General features: G+C 55.0%; 4 protein-coding genes across 4 annotated transcripts; 2 read left to right on the top strand and 2 right to left on the bottom strand.

Moving 5' to 3' along the window:
- Positions 1 to 191: 191 nt before the first annotated feature.
- On the bottom strand, positions 192 to 4,472 carry MRS44_007910 (uncharacterized protein; the record flags this gene model as incomplete). The annotated part of the gene is made up of 1 exon (XM_065620700.1): positions 192 to 4,472. One exon carries the CDS (start codon positions 4,470 to 4,472, stop codon positions 192 to 194), a length of 4,281 nt encoding a protein of 1,426 aa, XP_065476772.1.
- A 2,929-nt stretch (positions 4,473 to 7,401) lies between these two features.
- MRS44_007909 (uncharacterized protein) lies at positions 7,402 to 8,081 on the top strand (the record flags this gene model as incomplete). The annotated part of the gene is made up of 2 exons (XM_065620699.1): positions 7,402 to 7,619; positions 7,880 to 8,081. 2 exons carry the CDS (start codon positions 7,402 to 7,404, stop codon positions 8,079 to 8,081), a joined length of 420 nt encoding a protein of 139 aa, XP_065476771.1.
- Positions 8,082 to 10,789: 2,708 nt separating this feature from the next.
- MRS44_007908 (uncharacterized protein) lies at positions 10,790 to 12,107 on the bottom strand (the record flags this gene model as incomplete). Its single annotated transcript, XM_065620698.1, has 4 exons — positions 10,790 to 10,882; positions 10,937 to 11,292; positions 11,353 to 11,685; positions 11,735 to 12,107. 4 exons carry the CDS (start codon positions 12,105 to 12,107, stop codon positions 10,790 to 10,792), a joined length of 1,155 nt encoding a protein of 384 aa, XP_065476770.1.
- Positions 12,108 to 12,823: 716 nt separating this feature from the next.
- Positions 12,824 to 13,627, top strand: MRS44_007907 (uncharacterized protein; the record flags this gene model as incomplete). Its single annotated transcript, XM_046269188.2, has 1 exon — positions 12,824 to 13,627. The coding sequence occupies one exon, from the start codon at positions 12,824 to 12,826 to the stop codon at positions 13,625 to 13,627; it is 804 nt and encodes a 267-aa protein (XP_046134079.1).
- Between the last annotated feature and the right edge of the window lie 3,423 nt (positions 13,628 to 17,050).

Genomic DNA, 17,050 nt, shown 5'->3' with positions numbered 1-17,050 from the left:
CGCATATAGCGAGTGTTGACTGGGTCGTTCCAACCCCAGTTCAGTTCCCAAACCAATCCCAAAGTAAATATACAAAAAGGGTATAATATCCGTTGTGACCCGTCCTTATCCAACGTGCTTGTCAAGATTCAAGGAAATGAGAATGAACGTGATGGCGGCCGTCATGCCGCCCCTGCTGACCCCCTTACATCTTAGAATCCCTTGAAAGGATCGTCACGGAAGTAGTCCTCCTCGCCGGCGGTTCTGCTTCCATGATAATAGTCGTCAAATCCTGCACGGTTGCCACGAGAGTGATAGCTGTCCCTATGTCGGCTCCGGCTTTGTCGCCGCCTTTGTTCCTTGCTACGCCTCCGGAGAGAGTGGCGAAACTCGTCATTCTCATCGGGATAATCGCTAAATTGCGAGAATGCCAGAGGGCTGATGAAAGCCTCCATCCGCACAGTTCCAATAGCATCGAAGAAGTTGCTGGGCCGAGATGATGCCTCCGAGGTGCGCCCCGACCCGGCCTGGCTCATACCCCAGGTGCCGGTTCCGGACCCCGCTTGGCTCATGCCCCAAGTTCCGGTTCCAGTTCCAGTGCCTGTGCCTGTGCTCGATGCCTGGTAAATGTCTGAAGAGCCTGCAGTTCCAGTGCTGTTACCGGCGGTGCTGTTGGTTGCCTGATGCTGACCAACACCGCCGATAGGTCCAGAGAAGCCCCGGAAGGAGAGCGGCGGCGGTACGTGACCGCCGGTGTTGCTTCGCTTACGCCCATGAACCATAGCTTGATTCCGGTCATGGAAGCGTGGAATAAAGGGAGGCTCCGCCGCATCTCTCGAATCATCGCGCGAGTGGTTGCTCGAGAAGCCGCCTACCGAGCTTGAGAAGCCACCCACGGATTCTGCGATTGGGAAGCTCGTTACATCGCCCATCTGCGAAGATGGCGCGCTCGGGATACTGGGGATGCTAGGGATGCTCGGCGGTCCAGGCCTAGGAGCTGCCGTGCGACCCTTGGCGAGACGGATCGAGTCTCTGATACCCCCGCGCTTCATCTTGGATCGGGGCTCTTCAAACTCGGGTAGTGGTGCGTGTTGGATCGGCGGCGGCGCTGAAATGATCTCGGGCACTGCCTGTGATGAATGCGCTAGGAACGACAGGGCCGTCAACCAGATATAATGTCGATCGGCAGATACTGCTGTAAACTTCAAGGCTCTCTGTGGCGTGAGAATGAGGATTGACCGGTTAAAGACAGGAGCCATGCCCTTGGGCGCGGCGTTGTCGTCCTTGACGTCCAGCACAGATTGGATCGTCACTGATTTCGTCAGCGATTCGAGGTTCGGGAGAGCGAGGGAAAGCAACTTACGTTTTCGGCCAGTCTTGCCCATCAAGGCACTGCCCGAGGACGGCTGCTTGCTGCTCCAGAGGATGGCCCTTTCATATGGTGCGAGCCAGACCCATCTCTTGTGCCGGTCGTTTCCAGTGTCGTCTTTGCCGTTGCTTTCTGGCACGCCAAACGACTTTCTTCTGCGGACGTACTTGAACATCCACTCGCCAACCATGGCTTGTGCAATGGCATCCACTACACCAGTGCTCTGGGCACTGCTGGACATGAATGGTGGTGGGTCTGTACTACCAGTGTTGGCAGTATTAGACGTGTTGAACGTATTAAACGTGTTGAAAGTGTTGTCCGTGTTAGTTGAAAGCTTGTGTTGATGCCTAAACTGTCCACTATGTCGGACTCGAGTACGGGGAGTTGTGATATCGTTACGTGGCAGAGGGGGGAGGCTGGGGCTCTCAGGTGCCTCCGTAGAGGGAGACAACGGAGGGGGAGAGCGACTTCCTTGTCGACGGTGTCTCTGGTTGCGTGGTAAAGCAGCAGCGGAGCGAACCTTTCTGATGCTGCTCGCGCGGTACACACGGCCGGAGCCTCGGCGCTGGAAGGTGTCTCCTCTGGTTGGGCTTCTCTGTCCGTCACTTGGGGCGCTCGCACTGAATGGAAGCTTCCGCGAGCTAGCTCGGGTTGGGATTGGGAATGGTGGGTTATTGGATTCGGGCAGGCTAGGGCTCCTTGAGCGGCCTTGATGACTTGCGATACCATTCTGAATCATGGCCGCCTTCCTCATCACACTGGCTCGGTTAGATGACATGCCGGCAGGTCCCTTCTCATAGGCTCTGCCAGACTTGCTCGAAGACATTCGACCCATGCCATCCTTATCAGCGTTACGGTAAGCGTGATGAAGCTCTGCTGCCATACGTGGTCCCTGGCGCATCGTGATTTGCTCAGGAGATGTTGGGATTGTACCATTGGTCCCAGTCGTGCCCGTTGAGCTGCGCTTACCGGGGCGGCTCGAGATGGACTTTGGTCGAGGTGCAGACAAGGCTGTCCGATACTCAGAATCACTCATCTCAACATCTCCAAACTCATCTGCTTCATCCGAGCTTCCACCATCGAAGCCAGCAAACAAGCTGCTGAAGCGATGAGGCCTCCGCACAGGCGCCCGCTGGCTCGATAAAGGACCATCATCATTGTTTCCGGGATAAGCGTCGTGGAGGGTGTCATCGTCGGCAACCGAGATTGGAGACGAGGGCAGGTCGCTTAGACTTCGCTTGGTTGTCAGCCGGCGAGGGTTTCGTGGTGGAACGTTGCCCGGAACAGGTGTAAAGTTCTTGGCAGATTCGTTGACAGGGCTTGGGTTCGGGGATGAAGGTCTTGAGGAGATGGCAGAAGGTTGGAGATGGGCTGGAAGTAGGGCCAGCCGCTTGTCGGTTTGGATGCCTTCTGTCTGAACTCCGGCTTCAGTCGTCGAAACTGGGGAAGACAGATTGACTTGGCAGCCAAAGTCCTTGAAATATTGCGGCAGCCGTGGTTCGCGAGGTGTATTGGGACGACTGGTGGGAGGGTGAACACTAATGCTAGGGATTGCCAGGGGTGGAGGAGATGGAGGGGGGACAGGTGAGGGAGCGCGGACAGGCAGTGCGTCAGTCTGTGTCGACGATGTAATCATCACAGGCTTCTTCTCTACCGGCGGTTCCACTACTGGGGGTGGTGGTGGAGGAGGGGGGCGAGTCGGCGACTTTGGCGTCTTGGGAGGTGTCAAGGGCTCTTCCATTGTCTGGGCAGCGGCAGAGACCATGAGACGTCTGGGCGTGGGTGGTTCAATACTGAGCGGACGGTTGATGTGAACTCGCTTTCGGCGTTGGTTTGCCTCGATCTCACCATCTGCCCGTGGCGAACACTCAACTTCTGGTGACTTGGCGCGAACGGGAGGCTCTGGAGTAGCGGGCTTCGCGGGAGGGAGCTTGGGTGACGGAGGCGGCGAGTACTGGATGCCCGTGTCGGTATACGACACCTTTGGAGCAGGAGGGTGCTGTTCCTCCTCATCCTCACCATCTTCGCCCTCCAGAGCCTCGAGCACTGCCTGATTCTTGAAGAGTCTGCCACGTGCTACGCTTCCCGGTCGTTTGATGCTCTCCAAGCTCTGATTGCGACCGTGTAGGCGGTGCAGGACGCTGTCGCGGCTGAAGTTGCGTACATGGAAAGACGTTGCGTGATTCGACATGGCACTCTCACGGCCATCCAGATCGCTCATCTCATCTTCGTCGTCGTCAAAGTTGAGCTCATCAGCAAGCGAGTTGCCGTTCAGCTTCGCCATGCCAGGGCCGCTCATGATAGAGAACCGAACGCTGTTGGTCATGCTCATAGTCCTCACACTTGCAGCATCATTTTCTCGACCGCTTTCCTCAACTTCGCTCTCATGGCCTGGGCCGGTTCCGTTGTTGGCCGCATTGTTCATCTGAGCCTGTTGATATGCAGCAACCTCATCAAGAATGGTCTTGAGGCGGCTTTCGGCAACGTGGATTCGGCGTTCGAATTTCCGTCTCTCATCTTCCCAGCCGTCCTTCTCCTGTGCCCAGAGTTCATGGACCCTTTGCGAGTCCTCCTCTTGACTTCGGATCTTCTTTTGTGCGGCCTCAAGTCGCTTCCTAGTATCAGATACTGATTCAACTGCGTCATCTCTTTCTCGAGCCAGTTCGCCCAAAGCAGATGATGTTCCGCCCTCAAGGAGCGACAGTTGGCGCTTTAGGGACCGGCTTTCCTTTCCTGTCTCGGTAAGATCTTGTCTCAGCGTCTCCCTTTCCTCTTTTGCAGCATGAAGAGATGTCTCTAGAATCTCGATCTGTTTGAACTTTTCCTCCTGGTCTCTTCGAAGGGCCAATATCTCAGACACCAGATTGGCATGCAATGTGGGAGTGAATCGTCGAGGGTCAAGGATACTAATGCTCTCGTCTGTGGTGACGTCCCGAGATGAGCGTTTAGATGCCATGTCGCTTGGTAGAGGCGGAGGTGAGACTCCCTTTCCAGGTGGTGTGACTGAACGCCGGGATTTCCTTGATGTTCGTGAAGGTGTGCGGTATGGTGTATCATGAGGCGTCGGCAGAGAGGTGGCAGCCGGGCCGCTGAGATACTCGTCGTCGGTCTCCCACACACCCATATTGAAGAAGTAAATGCGGTTTCACGAGTTGAGTGTGAAGCAATTTGATACTGATAGTCATCGGCTGACTCTCATGTAAGGTCGCTGGCGACGGGAGTGTCGGTCCAAACCCGCCAAACTGGCTGCACTCGTCGATCCTCCAGTGCAAACCTGTGCACGTAACGCTGTTATTGAAGAAGGCCGTAAGCTATCACTAGGGGCTGATACAAGAGCCCAAGCGCTGTAACAGGCTCGATGTTAGCCACCGGAAGGTCAAATAGGGGCATCAAATCATAACTACTTACATCGCGTAAAGTGACCTTGAAAAGAAAAATGAGCTTGAAGTGAAGTGAAAAAGTGACCTCTGTCGCATGAACAAGTTAGTCTCAGATGGTTTCTGATGTGTGAACTCGCCGCCATGGACGAATGGCAGTGATCGGAGATGACGACGCACCTCGGGAAAGAAAGATATTTTATATAAAGTACAAGGGACCCAGGTCAACGGTAGGCCCCGTGCCAAGTTAATGCGACAGACGATTTGGTCGTGGAAAGGCTCCCGTCGATCGGAGGGGCGAAGACAAGGCCAATGCGTGGTGGCAAGCTGAGTTGTGGAGGTGGTCGTGTACGGGAACTGAATGGAGCTTATAGGAGTCGGAACTGAAGCAAAGTTGGATGTCGCCGTCCACCAAGTCGTTATAGAATACGCAAGAACAATTCGCAAGCTGCAGCCAGGGACTAGTCAGCTAATCAAGCCTCGAGGCGAATGAATGGATCGAGTCGAAGGACGCGCGGGAAGATCGTGAGGATCGCAACAAGAGGACGCAAAGACATGGCCAACAAAAAGAAGAGGGTTGGGACTTGCGCCGGTGGAATCACGGTCCACGGGACGGCCCGGCTGAACGTACAATGAGAAACACAAAGCAATAGCGTCAATAGTCCAACCTCGTCACTCACTCTCGCAATTACCAAGAGCGGAGTGTCATGACCTCGAGTGGAGGAGTTGACTGGACTGGATGGACGATGAGGGAAAGCAAACGAAGGGCAGTTAGTTAGATGGATGTCGTGGGGTAGACGAGCGCAAAGCGGGAGAGCCGGACGAGCATCAAAAGCCAGCACCAGCACCGGCAAAAGCACCAATCCAGGGCCAAAGCGAAACAATCAAGACAAGGAGAGGCGAGCGCGAAAGCAGGAAAAGGAGGAGAAGAGTCGTCTGAAGGACAAGACAATCAAGACAAGAATCTCGAGGGTCCAAGGACAGTGACGCGGGTGTGTCCCTCAGGTGCCAAAAAGTGATCGGAGCACACGCGGGCGCAGAAGACCAGGACCCTGTTAAGTATCCACCTGGTCGTGAGGCGTTCACCTGAGGGCCTCAACCACGCCAGGGTCTAGAGTGAAGAAGGCAAAGCCTTGCAGGTGAGAGCTCAGTTGACAGCGGCGAGCAAGCACGCCCAAGGTACGTACCGGCTGTGCTCTCGCGGCTGAGGAGACGACACCCAACATGGGGTTACGATAATGGCATGGGGGGCTTGTGGATTTGGAGCGGAAAGGGGAAAGGCGGGAGTGTTAGGCGACGGGAGGTGGAGCGAGGCCGGAGGCCCGAGAAGACGGGCCTGGCTTTCTTTGATTAAGGGTCGACGAGGCTTGCTCACTTGGCTGACGATGGAAGATGGAGGGTGGCGGTCGCGGAGGTGGGATGCTCTGTCTGTGGTAATGAATAGCAGGAGTCAGGGCCGGCCGGATGAGGCGTGTCGAAAGGGGGACGGCTGTCTGATATTCGCAGAGACGAGAGGCTGATGGTTGGACGTGAAGGTGTCTCATACCCCAACCCAAACACACGGCTCAAGAGCGGCCGAGAGAAGAACAATGCCAGCCAGCCAACGGCTCTCCATAAGCCTAATGCCAGCTCCGGATTGGCTTGTCTTGTTTCCATCCCCGTCGGCGACTTGGGACCATTCCTTTCCTCTTCTCCTTAGCCCAGTCGGCACCTCTCTGGATTCGACTCGCCCGAGGAGGGGTCTAGCTGGGCCTGGCCTAGCCGGCCAACCAAAAGGAAACTCATCTTGACTAGTCGAATGTGAAAGTGATGGGGCAGGCCAGGGTCTGCAGTTGGCTGCAATTCAATTCCCTCTTGACATCCTGGCTCTCGGGAATGAGCCCCGCAGGCACCGCGAAAAGAGAGAAAAAAGTGATTTGTTGATGATTGTGCTCAAGTTGAAGAGATGCAGAAGAAGGTGGATGTTGAAACAACGTTAATTTAGTGGCCGCCCAGAAATGGAAAGTGAGGTGCACTGTAACCTTCCCAATCACCCGACGTGGGTGTGATATGATGCCTGAGGCAGACAGTGAGGGCTGGGAGAACAAGCAGGAACCTCCTGCATTCATCCAGGAATCACCCATCAACAACTTTATCAGCTTGTTTCTCGGTGACAACCTCATGCCCATCAACGATGGAGCTGGAGCCCTGGGCAACCTCTCTACGTACCGCACCCACTCGCTAGCCAAGCTAAAGAGCCCTCCCCGGGAAAGCTAATGCAGCTTCCAGGATCCCCTGTAGCGCCGCAATATCGGTCCTGGATGGTTCCTGGGATGGTCCTGGCCTCACTTCGAGTGATCGAATAGGAGGTTGTGCTCTTTTGGGACCTGCAATTTCCTCTCGATGATCCTCTCCTTGCGGGCATCGTATCCCAGACCTGGCCTTGAGAGTCCATCCCCAAAGGGTTACGCTGGAGTTGGAGCTGTCGATGTGCGGGAGGAATCACCATCGTCAGATACGCCAGACACATGCCGCTTCCAACATGGGAGTTCCCTGCTTCTCCGCCCTCTTGCTTTTCCATCCTACAACGGTTTTTCCACTCAGGCCATGGCGTGACATATGCCGACCACTGCAATATTGACAGAAGTTGGAAATGCACCGGCTCACTGATCTTGTGGCAAGCAGCGAGAGTACGAAATGGCCCAGAAGTGGCTCCTGGCTACATACGAGGCACGGAGTATTCCAGGCATCGACACGGCTGGGAAGCTTCCGAAGACGCTTGGCAGAGCCGGCGACAGGTCCAACAGGCTGGGACTTGGTCCTTCCTATACCTCTGAGCAAGCAATGCACGTACCACTCTCGCCCAGGGGTGGTAGAATGGCTACAGAAGCCTCTGATCTCGGGGATGCTACTGTGTACGTTGACGGATCGTCCATGTCTCGGTTCCTCCTCAGCAGGCGAAGCTGTCAAAAAGCTTGCGGTAGTTACCGGCAAGGCGAAGACAAGGCCAGGGTTCAATGTCACCGTCAATGTCAACCAGGGCACCTCAACCGAGGCCGGCGACACCGAAGAGTTGCAACAACAATGGTACCCCATTGCGTGGCTCCTGAATACTCACGAGTCCTCGTTCATAAGAGACGTTGCGCGGCTCTTAATCACAACCACTTTATCACAGATGTTGTCCAGACCACTCCGAGGGGGCTCGGCACGCAGAGATGCTCGCCTACACCCTGGCCAACATATGGCCCATGGACACGAGCGAATGCACGGCAATGGCACATCCTGCACCCGTACATAAGTCCATGACCGGAGCTGTACCCCAGATGGCCGCTGCTCGAGCCCTTGCTGATGCTCCACTTGGAATGGATTCAGTTTGATTGTCAGCCCTCTCAGAGCAAGATTGCTCAACCGGGATTATGCCTTGAGCACTCATGGCACTCGCGAGCGAGTCTCCTTATCCCCAAGAAAATGAGTTCTGATGATGCAAGACATATGCATGCCGCATCGATATCACTGACCTCTCTGTTCCAGGCTTGGGGTCTTGACCCCTCGTCATCTCGTGCCTCGTATCATTCGGGCGTCAAGAGTTGTCGACTGACGAAGTGATTGAGGCCTGAGAAACAAGCGAACCCCATGACGGCAAAGATCAGCCATGCGAAAACTGCCGAACGTCTTCTCCCCGCGCCTTATCGCCATCCCCTATGCATTATCGGTGATCTGGCTTACCCTGCCTCTCTCGGCCGCGTCTTCCTCACCAAAGCAAGCCACCCGTGACGGTCGGGGTCGGGAACAGATACGTGCACTTCTTAGGAGCACAAACCAAGATCTTCCCCCTCCTACGCCAGCGTCTGATTCTAATTGCAAACAGGGCACAATTCATCGTATGGATGACGCCCCAAACACGCAGTTGGAAATTAGCCCTGGTTGATTGCCTTGCTCCCGCTTCTCTGAAGAACCACCTTCATCAAAACCAGCCCCATTATGCTCACTAGTCGAAGCGCGGCCCGTGTTGACCTCGACCAAGAAGCAATTCTCAGCAGTTGGCTCAGGATCCATAACGCAATCCTAGCCAAGGTAGCAAAAGCCAACCGCCAGAAGCGACTCTTGTGATGACGGACCTCGGATCTACTTTGCCCGCCTTGTTTGCTACTTTACGAGCTCCACTCGGTCCGGCTGTCGACATGGATTTCGGCGTCCTTCGCGTCCTTCGCTTCCTTCTCGTTGGAAATACACGATGTGACCTGCCAACGCCTGAGAGATTCACCCGAACTTCCCACTCCGTTCCCTTCTCGGACGAGTACTGCACTAGCCGAAGGGTTCTTCGGCGCCGCTGGAGTGGTTCATGTCTTCGCGTCGCCTCGTGGCCCATGCTCGATGCTAATGCCCAATGCTTGTCCTCATTGCCACATGAAACGTGCGGCTTCATTGACGGATCACGGATTCTTTCCCAATCGGCCATTAGCTCCTGCTCGGCATTTGTGCCTACGGCTCAGAAAAGGAGAGGTTCGATGTAGACAACCCACACCTAGCCTTGTTTCGACTTGCTTGTTTCTCCTAAACATGATGCCCCACTGTGTTTCTCACGAACGTCAGCTGCTTTCATCATCACTTGTTGGGACGTTTCCGAGAGGTCGGAAGGGATAAGTCCGTCACTCAGCTGTCGAACGACCTGTCAAGTCGAGATGGTTGACCCCTGCAACAAGTCCAACCCTATTAATTTCACAAGTATGTGAAACATCCAAGTTACGTTGTAGAAAAAGCAAAGATGGGAAAGGCACGTTTCGAGCTACCCAAGAAGGATCTCGTCACCCTATCCGGCTGCCCCGGCTCCAGGGAGCCTTGTGCTTATTTCTCCGGCTCTTGTTTGCTGCTTGGGATGGTCATGTGGTAGAAACGATGCGCTTGGCTCCTTACGAGCTGCATATACAACGTAGTTATCTTGGTCCACACATCATCCCCTTGCATCGTTGGTGATACGTATCGAGAAGTGTACGGATACTCGGGCTTAACTTTGACGTTTCTGGAGAGAAAAAAGCAAAGGCAGGACGGGGTACTGCGGAGTATTGTTTACTTTGTCGCATGTGGGCTCTCAACGACCAAGATGCCAACATCAGGCGGTGTTGACCGTCCTCCTGCGCCAATGGTGTGTTAACCCACCGGCACTGGAACAGCACGTCAGCTGATGCAGGGCGAGTGGGAATCGAGGACTTCTGTGGTTCCATGTATGCTCAATTCCAAATGCCCATCTTGACTATGATGGTTATTCTTAGATAGCGTTGACCCAGGGGCCAAATCACATCCCTTAACCCCCTACCGCAACCCATGAACAATTCCTAACGACGATATCAAAACTTGAGCATATAACTCAATCAAGGCAACTTGGAGTCGTTGAGGCCGGACAGAGTCCGTTCGGAACAACATGCCATAGTGTTGCGATACGACCAGCCGCACCTGTATCCCTCGCCTCACTTCAAGTCGTTGAACAAGCAAAGTTTGACCAAGCCACCTGAGAATTGACCCGCCCGGGCACAGGCGAGCATCGAGATTCTTGCTTCTGCGATGCTCCACACGAAAACGGCGACATGCGGTGGCCGGCTAGCTCACAACTGTCACTGCGTGTGTATGTATGCAAAGCCGATCTCAGTCCCACAGTCAGCCACCCTGACATTGCCGGCAGGAGTCTTGCAAGTGGTGAGCGTACATGGCGGAATGATACTTTTCTTTGCCGGCAGGTAACTGAGGCAAGAAGATCAGGGGCAGATCCTCCGAGTCGTGCTTTATCCGTAACTGACACCTCAACGAATTACGTCTTTGACAGGGTCCTTCCAAGGCCCGCGGAGACATCCTTCGATAGGCGGTGTATCAGACCATCATCCTCGATGCCCGTCCTCTGCATCATGTCGGCGCTTACGGGGGAAAAGTGCCGGCCGCCTTCTGCTTCCGCCTCGTGGTGATGCAGTATGCGACCTAACCTGCGGCCACGGGCCTAGCGTCCACGGCGGAGCGAGTTGCATCTTCAAAAACGAGAGTTGAGACGGAATTGCCACTCGGGTTTCCTCCGGGGACTTGTCTTGCGGGCGCCATCTCAGTCAGATTGCCGCTCAAGGCGCCGGACCTTGTGGTCTACCCATATCGGATACTTGTTGAGACTTTCAAACCACTGTACTGCACTCCCGATCTGCGATCATTAGCCGGACCATGCCTTCATGGAGAGCGGCGTAGGTAAACTTACCAAGAATGCCCATGAGCCTATAAACGTCGACAATGTCAACGCATACTCAACACCTGGCTGACTCATGCCAAAACCCAGCGCCCCGCAGAGCGTGAAGCCGATAGCCCCTATCAAGTTCCATAGCCCAATGTGCCATCCGAGGACGCCTGGCGCGGGGATGTACCAACGAGGCTGGACTTCGAGCATGAAGAGTGTGCTCGAGACGATGAAGCCCGTGCCGCCGACGACCTGCGGGAGCCAGTAGACGCCGTTGAGAGCCGGCGTGGAGAGGTTGTTGAGGATAGGCGGTAGTGCTGTGAAGCCCGATATCCAGAATACGGTGGCACCAAACATTTGTGAGGAGCAGGCGAGGAAGCCTATCTCTCGAAAGTAGTGCGTCCTCAGTTCGTACCAAGTCGGCCACCAAGACCACATACGGCCATCTTCTGGCGAACTCTCATCCACTTGATGCTGGTTGATAGACTTGCCGGCGACAAAGGTTCTCTTCTGTGCATGCGAGTGCCTGCATTCGTGGACAGTCTTGAGGTGGAGGACTCCATCCACACTCTCCTCGACTGCCCAGCCAAAACAGTCTGAACGGTTCTCGTTGACGGCTTCGAGCATGAGAAGTACTGAGCCAATCTCGAAGACTGTAGCTCCGACGAGAGCTGTCAGCCCGGCTGCCCAGTCGGTCTCGCCTGAGAACTCTGTCGAGGGGTCTTGTACGGGCAGCCAGGAGAAGAATCCGTTGACGACCCAGATGATAGAACCTTGACCTGTTTAGATATCCAGGTGTCAGATGTTGGGGTTGGCTCATACCTATAGTAAAGATGACGGCGACATCATAGGACACATCCCAGACAGGGTATCTCAAAAACATCTTTGCAATCCCTCTCATGGTCCGGTTTACTGTATTCGTCGGCTTCGGGCTCTTGGTCTTTTCGTGTTTGTGAGGATCGACATCGACGACCAGTGCATGTCGTCCCTTTCTGTTGTCTCGACTCCTCCAGACATAGGCAACCTTGGGAACTCGGCCGCTCGGCGGTAATTGGTCTCTTTCGACCTCAGGCGCAGTAACCTGCCTCTTACCTGCCACCATATACCGTTTCGTGGGATTCAGGAACTTGAGAGGCCCGGTGCTATGCTCCGCGTCATAGTGACGCCCAATGAAGTGGTCCCGTGGTCGTTTCATGGTGACGAGATGCCTGTGAGTTGGGAGTAATGCTGAAGGACTAGATGAGGGTGAGTCTTGGGGCATGTCCTCTTTTCTAGTCAATGGACGTAGCCTGGGAGACAATGTCAAAGCGAAGGTTCCGGGGGGCGACAACAAATGCTCTGATGTTTTGGCTTATACGCCGCTAAGCAAGGAACGAGTTGCCGTTATCCGATATGACGAGGCTGGGTACGCAGTAAGTCTCTACGCCCATTTCAGGCGAGACGATTACCTTGTCAACACGACGACGTTATCTTCATATTTAAAAACACATCATGAAATTTTCAGCTGAACCCAAGTGAAAGGCTGGGACAAAGTCAATTGTGTGTGGCTTTGTCATCACGCGCCGGAATTGGTGCAACTCAGTTACCCTAGACACAAACACCCAAAACAAGGTGATTGATCATCGACAAAGACCTCATCCACAATCGTCTCAACCCAACAAACGTGGTGTTTGCTTATCATTAATCATTCGGAAACTGTCCGATCTCCTCTCCTCTCCTCTGACCATAACCGAGGTCGTCTCTGCCTTGAGTCCACGTCACATCGTCATTAGAAGGGCGCAGAGCATCATGTGACGCATGTTGAACTACCTACTTCATTGCGCAATCATCATCGGCCAAGAACCGAAGAGCAACATACTCCTCATAAGAAACACATCGAGAAGAAACCCCTAACAAAACACATCAATAACAATGTCACCGGGAGCCATCTCACCACTTAGCAAGGTGAAAGTCCTTACCGTTGACGTCTTCGGCACCGTGGTCGACTGGCGTTCATCTGTCACCGAGGAGCTCACCTTGAGAGCCTACCGCAAGCTGTCTTCTGACCTCCCTCAACCTCTCAAATCCCGCCTAGAAGAACTGAAAGAAGATGACTGGGGCCGCTTTGCCCAGGAGTGGCGGAGCTCCTACAGCAAGTTCACACTTGGCTACGACCAGAAGAAGGACTCGTGGAAGAGTGTCGACCAGCATCACCATGAAAGCCTCGTCGACCTTCTCGAGAGCTGGAACCTGGCTGGACTGTTCAGCCCCTCCGAGATCGAATCCCTCAGCCTCGTATGGCATCGCTTGACACCGTGGCCCGACTCATCGGACGGACTCCGAGAGCTGGGCAAGACATACAAGACCAGCACGCTCTCCAACGGCAACCTCGCCCTGCTCAGAGACCTCAACGACTTTGGAAACCTGGGCTTCCACGGGTTCCTCTCAGCCGAAAACTTCAAGACGTACAAGCCAGACCCGGCCGTCTACCTCGGCGCGGCGCGCGAGCTGGGCGTCGAGCCGCACGAGATCGCCATGGTGGCGACCCACCTCAACGACCTCGCCGGCGCGAGGGCATGTGGCCTGAGGACGGTATACGTGGAGCGTCCGCAGGAGGAGGCATGGTCCAAGGACGACGAGAGGTATCAGCAAGCCAAGGACTGGGTCGACCTCTGGATCACGGAGGAGGAGGAGGGCTTCCTGACCCTTGCCCGTAAGCTCAAGGAGCTAGCCTGAGATGTGTGTTGTCCAGGACAAGAAACGGCAGAGAAAGATAGTCGAACAGGGGGGTCCCCAATGCCCAGGCTGGTACCTACATGATTGGTAAACTGTGGCTGTATGCGAGTTGGCGAGCGAGTGCCTTAGTTGATAGACCAGGCGTATATTGTGCGTCGGAGCTTCTTCTCGTGCAGCAAGTAAGATGTTAGTCGAATGCTTCCGAGCATCTCGGCGTGGCTCGGCCGAATGGATTGTTTTGTCTTTTCTTCTTGCCGTTTTTCTGAGGCCATCAAAGGCATTGTGTGTGTGGTTCAAGATAGTCTTGCCGTATACACCACCAGATGCATCTGCTCACAACACCAACAAGACTAGCAATGACATGTGCTACTGCTAACGAACCCTATAATCACTTGTGAAAGTGTCAAGGGTTGCTGGCTCGGCCACAAAGCCGATGCGGGCGATGCATCAGAGATGTGACCTTGAGCGCACCGGCCCGAAGGCTTGCAACTCAAGTGACATGAAGTCCATGAGGATCTTCAACAAGGCAGACACAAAGGCCCCCGGACCCAGAAGCACACTAGCCAGCCGTCTGGAAAAGCCATGGGTTGCATTGGCAGGGGGGAGGGGAAGGAACAAGACTCGGCCTCGCTCAAAGGCCATCGAAGAAAGCCATGGCCTTTCCCCGGACCAAGTGAAGAGGGTGTGGAGTATGCGACTCTAGAAGCAGCCGTTGGGAATGGCACGCTGTGGGTGAGGCAATTTAAGATATCTCATCTGTGGGAGGACATGGAAGAGAGAGAAAGAGTGTGTGTCCCTGAAGAGACCGACAAGTGCGGAAGCCGTTGAATGTCTTAGGCTAACCACGGAACCAAGTGGTCAACAAAGTGTGTCCGTGCCAGACTAACAAGTTAAGCCTGTCTTTAACGTAATGCTCACGCGACATTAGATGCTATTTCTCTGACTGTTGAAAATACAAGGCCTCTTGTTCAACTCTGCGCCAACAGCCCGCTAATCTCACGACTGGGACAAAACAGCTGCCTGTAAAGTACAAGTTGCCAGCGGCGTCATGGCACGTATCAGCCGTAGGCCCGTAGGAAGAAGGGCATGCATATGCCCAACAGCAACCCATCTCGTTCGTTCCCCCGCAAAAAGGCTGGCCAAAACCTGGGAACCCCAGACAAAATCCCAGAGGCCCAACTGACCGGGCTCGCCGGATAGCACATCCGCCAGTCTGGGATGCCGGGTGTTTGAAAGGAGCGAAGTGGCCGGTTCAAGAGGCATCTAGGGCCGAAAGACGGCTTCTGATCCCACAAACACCCGAAGTCTTTAATGAGGTCTTGAAAACCAACCAATTAGCCGACTACATCCGCTGTAGAGGGGGGAGGAAAAAAGTCTGGGGAAAAAGACGTCAAGATTACCCCATGGGCGCGCGCCGCGGACCGAGGATACGACCGAGAAGCAACTCCCTTCATGGTTGATTTAGGCTTGGAAAGCTTTTCATGACGTGGTTAGACCATGATATTGTATCTAACTTGGACAGGCAGAGCGTGCCCGTTGGAGGGACGGAGGAGGATCCATGGATGGGATGTCAATCGGTCCTATAAGGCCGGGGTGCGTGTTAAGGACCTTGGTAGCTCCATTAAGCTCCGATAGCTGAAGAGAAGACAGGAGTTAAACAGAAGAATGGGGAAGCTGGATGAGATGCCCTAAGGATGGGTGAATGACATCAGGCAAGAACGAAGGAATATTCCCGCATAATCAGCATCATGCTATTCTGCGCTGTCCCGGAGGCTTTTTTTCCCATCCATGTGCAAAACCGGTTGGTCGTCAAGTTTGGAGGTTGTACCTATGTACTGCACTGTTAGTAGGTTTGGACGTTGACGTTTTGGTGTGGGGTAAAATGGGGCCGCTGGCCCGGCTGGACCTGCATCGAATCCAATCCCAAATATACCCGACCCGGCCAACAGGTGTCACCAAACGACGGATGGAAATATCCAGCTCGTGGAAAAGGGGACTTCAAGAACAAGATACCTGGCCGACATGTACCTGGCACGTGTGTCTGTCCAACTCACTGGCTCATTGATGTCACTGCGGGGTGTCAGACACGACAAGATCCAAGCCGTCGAGACAAACGCGTTCGGGGTTACGTCGAGGGGACGGTTCGCATGACGGTTTGATCCAATGCTGGGATTATGCCTGGAACCCTCTTCTGATCTTGCTCCATGAGGCTATCGGGTTGCTCGACTCTTACGTGTCTGCGGGGATTGGCCACCAACAGCACGGGCAATTCTTTCATGACCCAATCCCTAGAGCATGGCAAACAGGCAGGTCCAAGACAAGTCAGCTAGCTAGCACGAGAGCTATGATGCACCCCGAGGATCCTGAGGCTCACCAGCCCCTGGCGGTGCCAGCCGCTGTGCAGGCGCACGGCAGGGTCAAGGTCTGGGTCGCCGGCCGACGAGCATGGGCACACGACTGGAGTGACGAGACCAGATAGACGCCCGCGGGCGGGTATGCGGGTGAAGCACGGAGCAACAGCACCCGTGCGGTGCGGTGCGGTGCGTGCCTGTGAGGGTCTCCCGTTGTCGAGTCTCTATCCGACTGACTCTGTGTATCCAACCCGCTCGCCGGAGTGACGGATGGTGCCCGGCCCATTGCAGCACTGCCACCTCCCAGAATGCCGCACAACGACTCGTGGCCGGGCGGCTGTCTGTCTGGAGCGTCCCGGCCGTCTCCATCTTGTTTCGGGGCAGAGCCAGAGGTCGGGGCGAGCTTCAGGGAGAGACAACAAAGAAAAGCAGGGTCCCTACCGAGACGGGCAAGGCGGCGCCCCATGTAGCGTACGACGTGGGATAGCTCTGCCAGGCAGTCGTTTTTTCGGAATATTATGCGGTGGACTGACTTGGTAGATGGTGCCAAGCAGAGGGTATCAAGTAAACTGGGCTTCCTCATTTGCAGTGCAGTGCAGCGCAGCGCCCCCCGTCGTGTGGTTGTGCGTGCCCTGTGGGGGATCGTGAAAGTGAAAAGCCTCCTTTTTGCGCCACCCTGGAGAGAGGCCAGAGCCCCTCCAGGGAGGGTCCTGGTCAGGGATCCAACCATGCAGTTACGATTCAACTGTCATTATCTTGAAATCGACCCCCGGGAAGCCGTTTCGTCCATAGAGACCAAGCAACGACATCACGGAGACCGTCCTGTGCGTCCTCTTTGGCCAAACCGGGCCCAGCTGACTCGGTCGACCGAATTGGGATGGGACGCTCAACGCCGGAGCATCTTGACGCTGACCCTCAAACTCACCCTCATCCGCCGGGCGAGACCAGGACCGAGGGAACGGAAGGAGAAGGAGGCGGCGGCGTCGTCGACAGCGATCCATGGCTCCATCTTTGGGGTTGCGCCGTGTCATTAAAACGGGACAAGCCTTTTTCTTTGCCCGCCCCCTCAGGC

The sequence above is a fragment of the Fusarium solani genome, assembly GCF_023522795.1.
Source record: "Fusarium solani strain SB1 chromosome Unknown bctg00000004, whole genome shotgun sequence".
Classification (NCBI taxonomy): Eukaryota; Fungi; Ascomycota; class Sordariomycetes; order Hypocreales; family Nectriaceae; genus Fusarium; species Fusarium solani.
The sequence above is the reverse complement of the archived record's forward strand: the minus strand, read 5'-3'. Positions and strand labels throughout refer to the sequence as shown.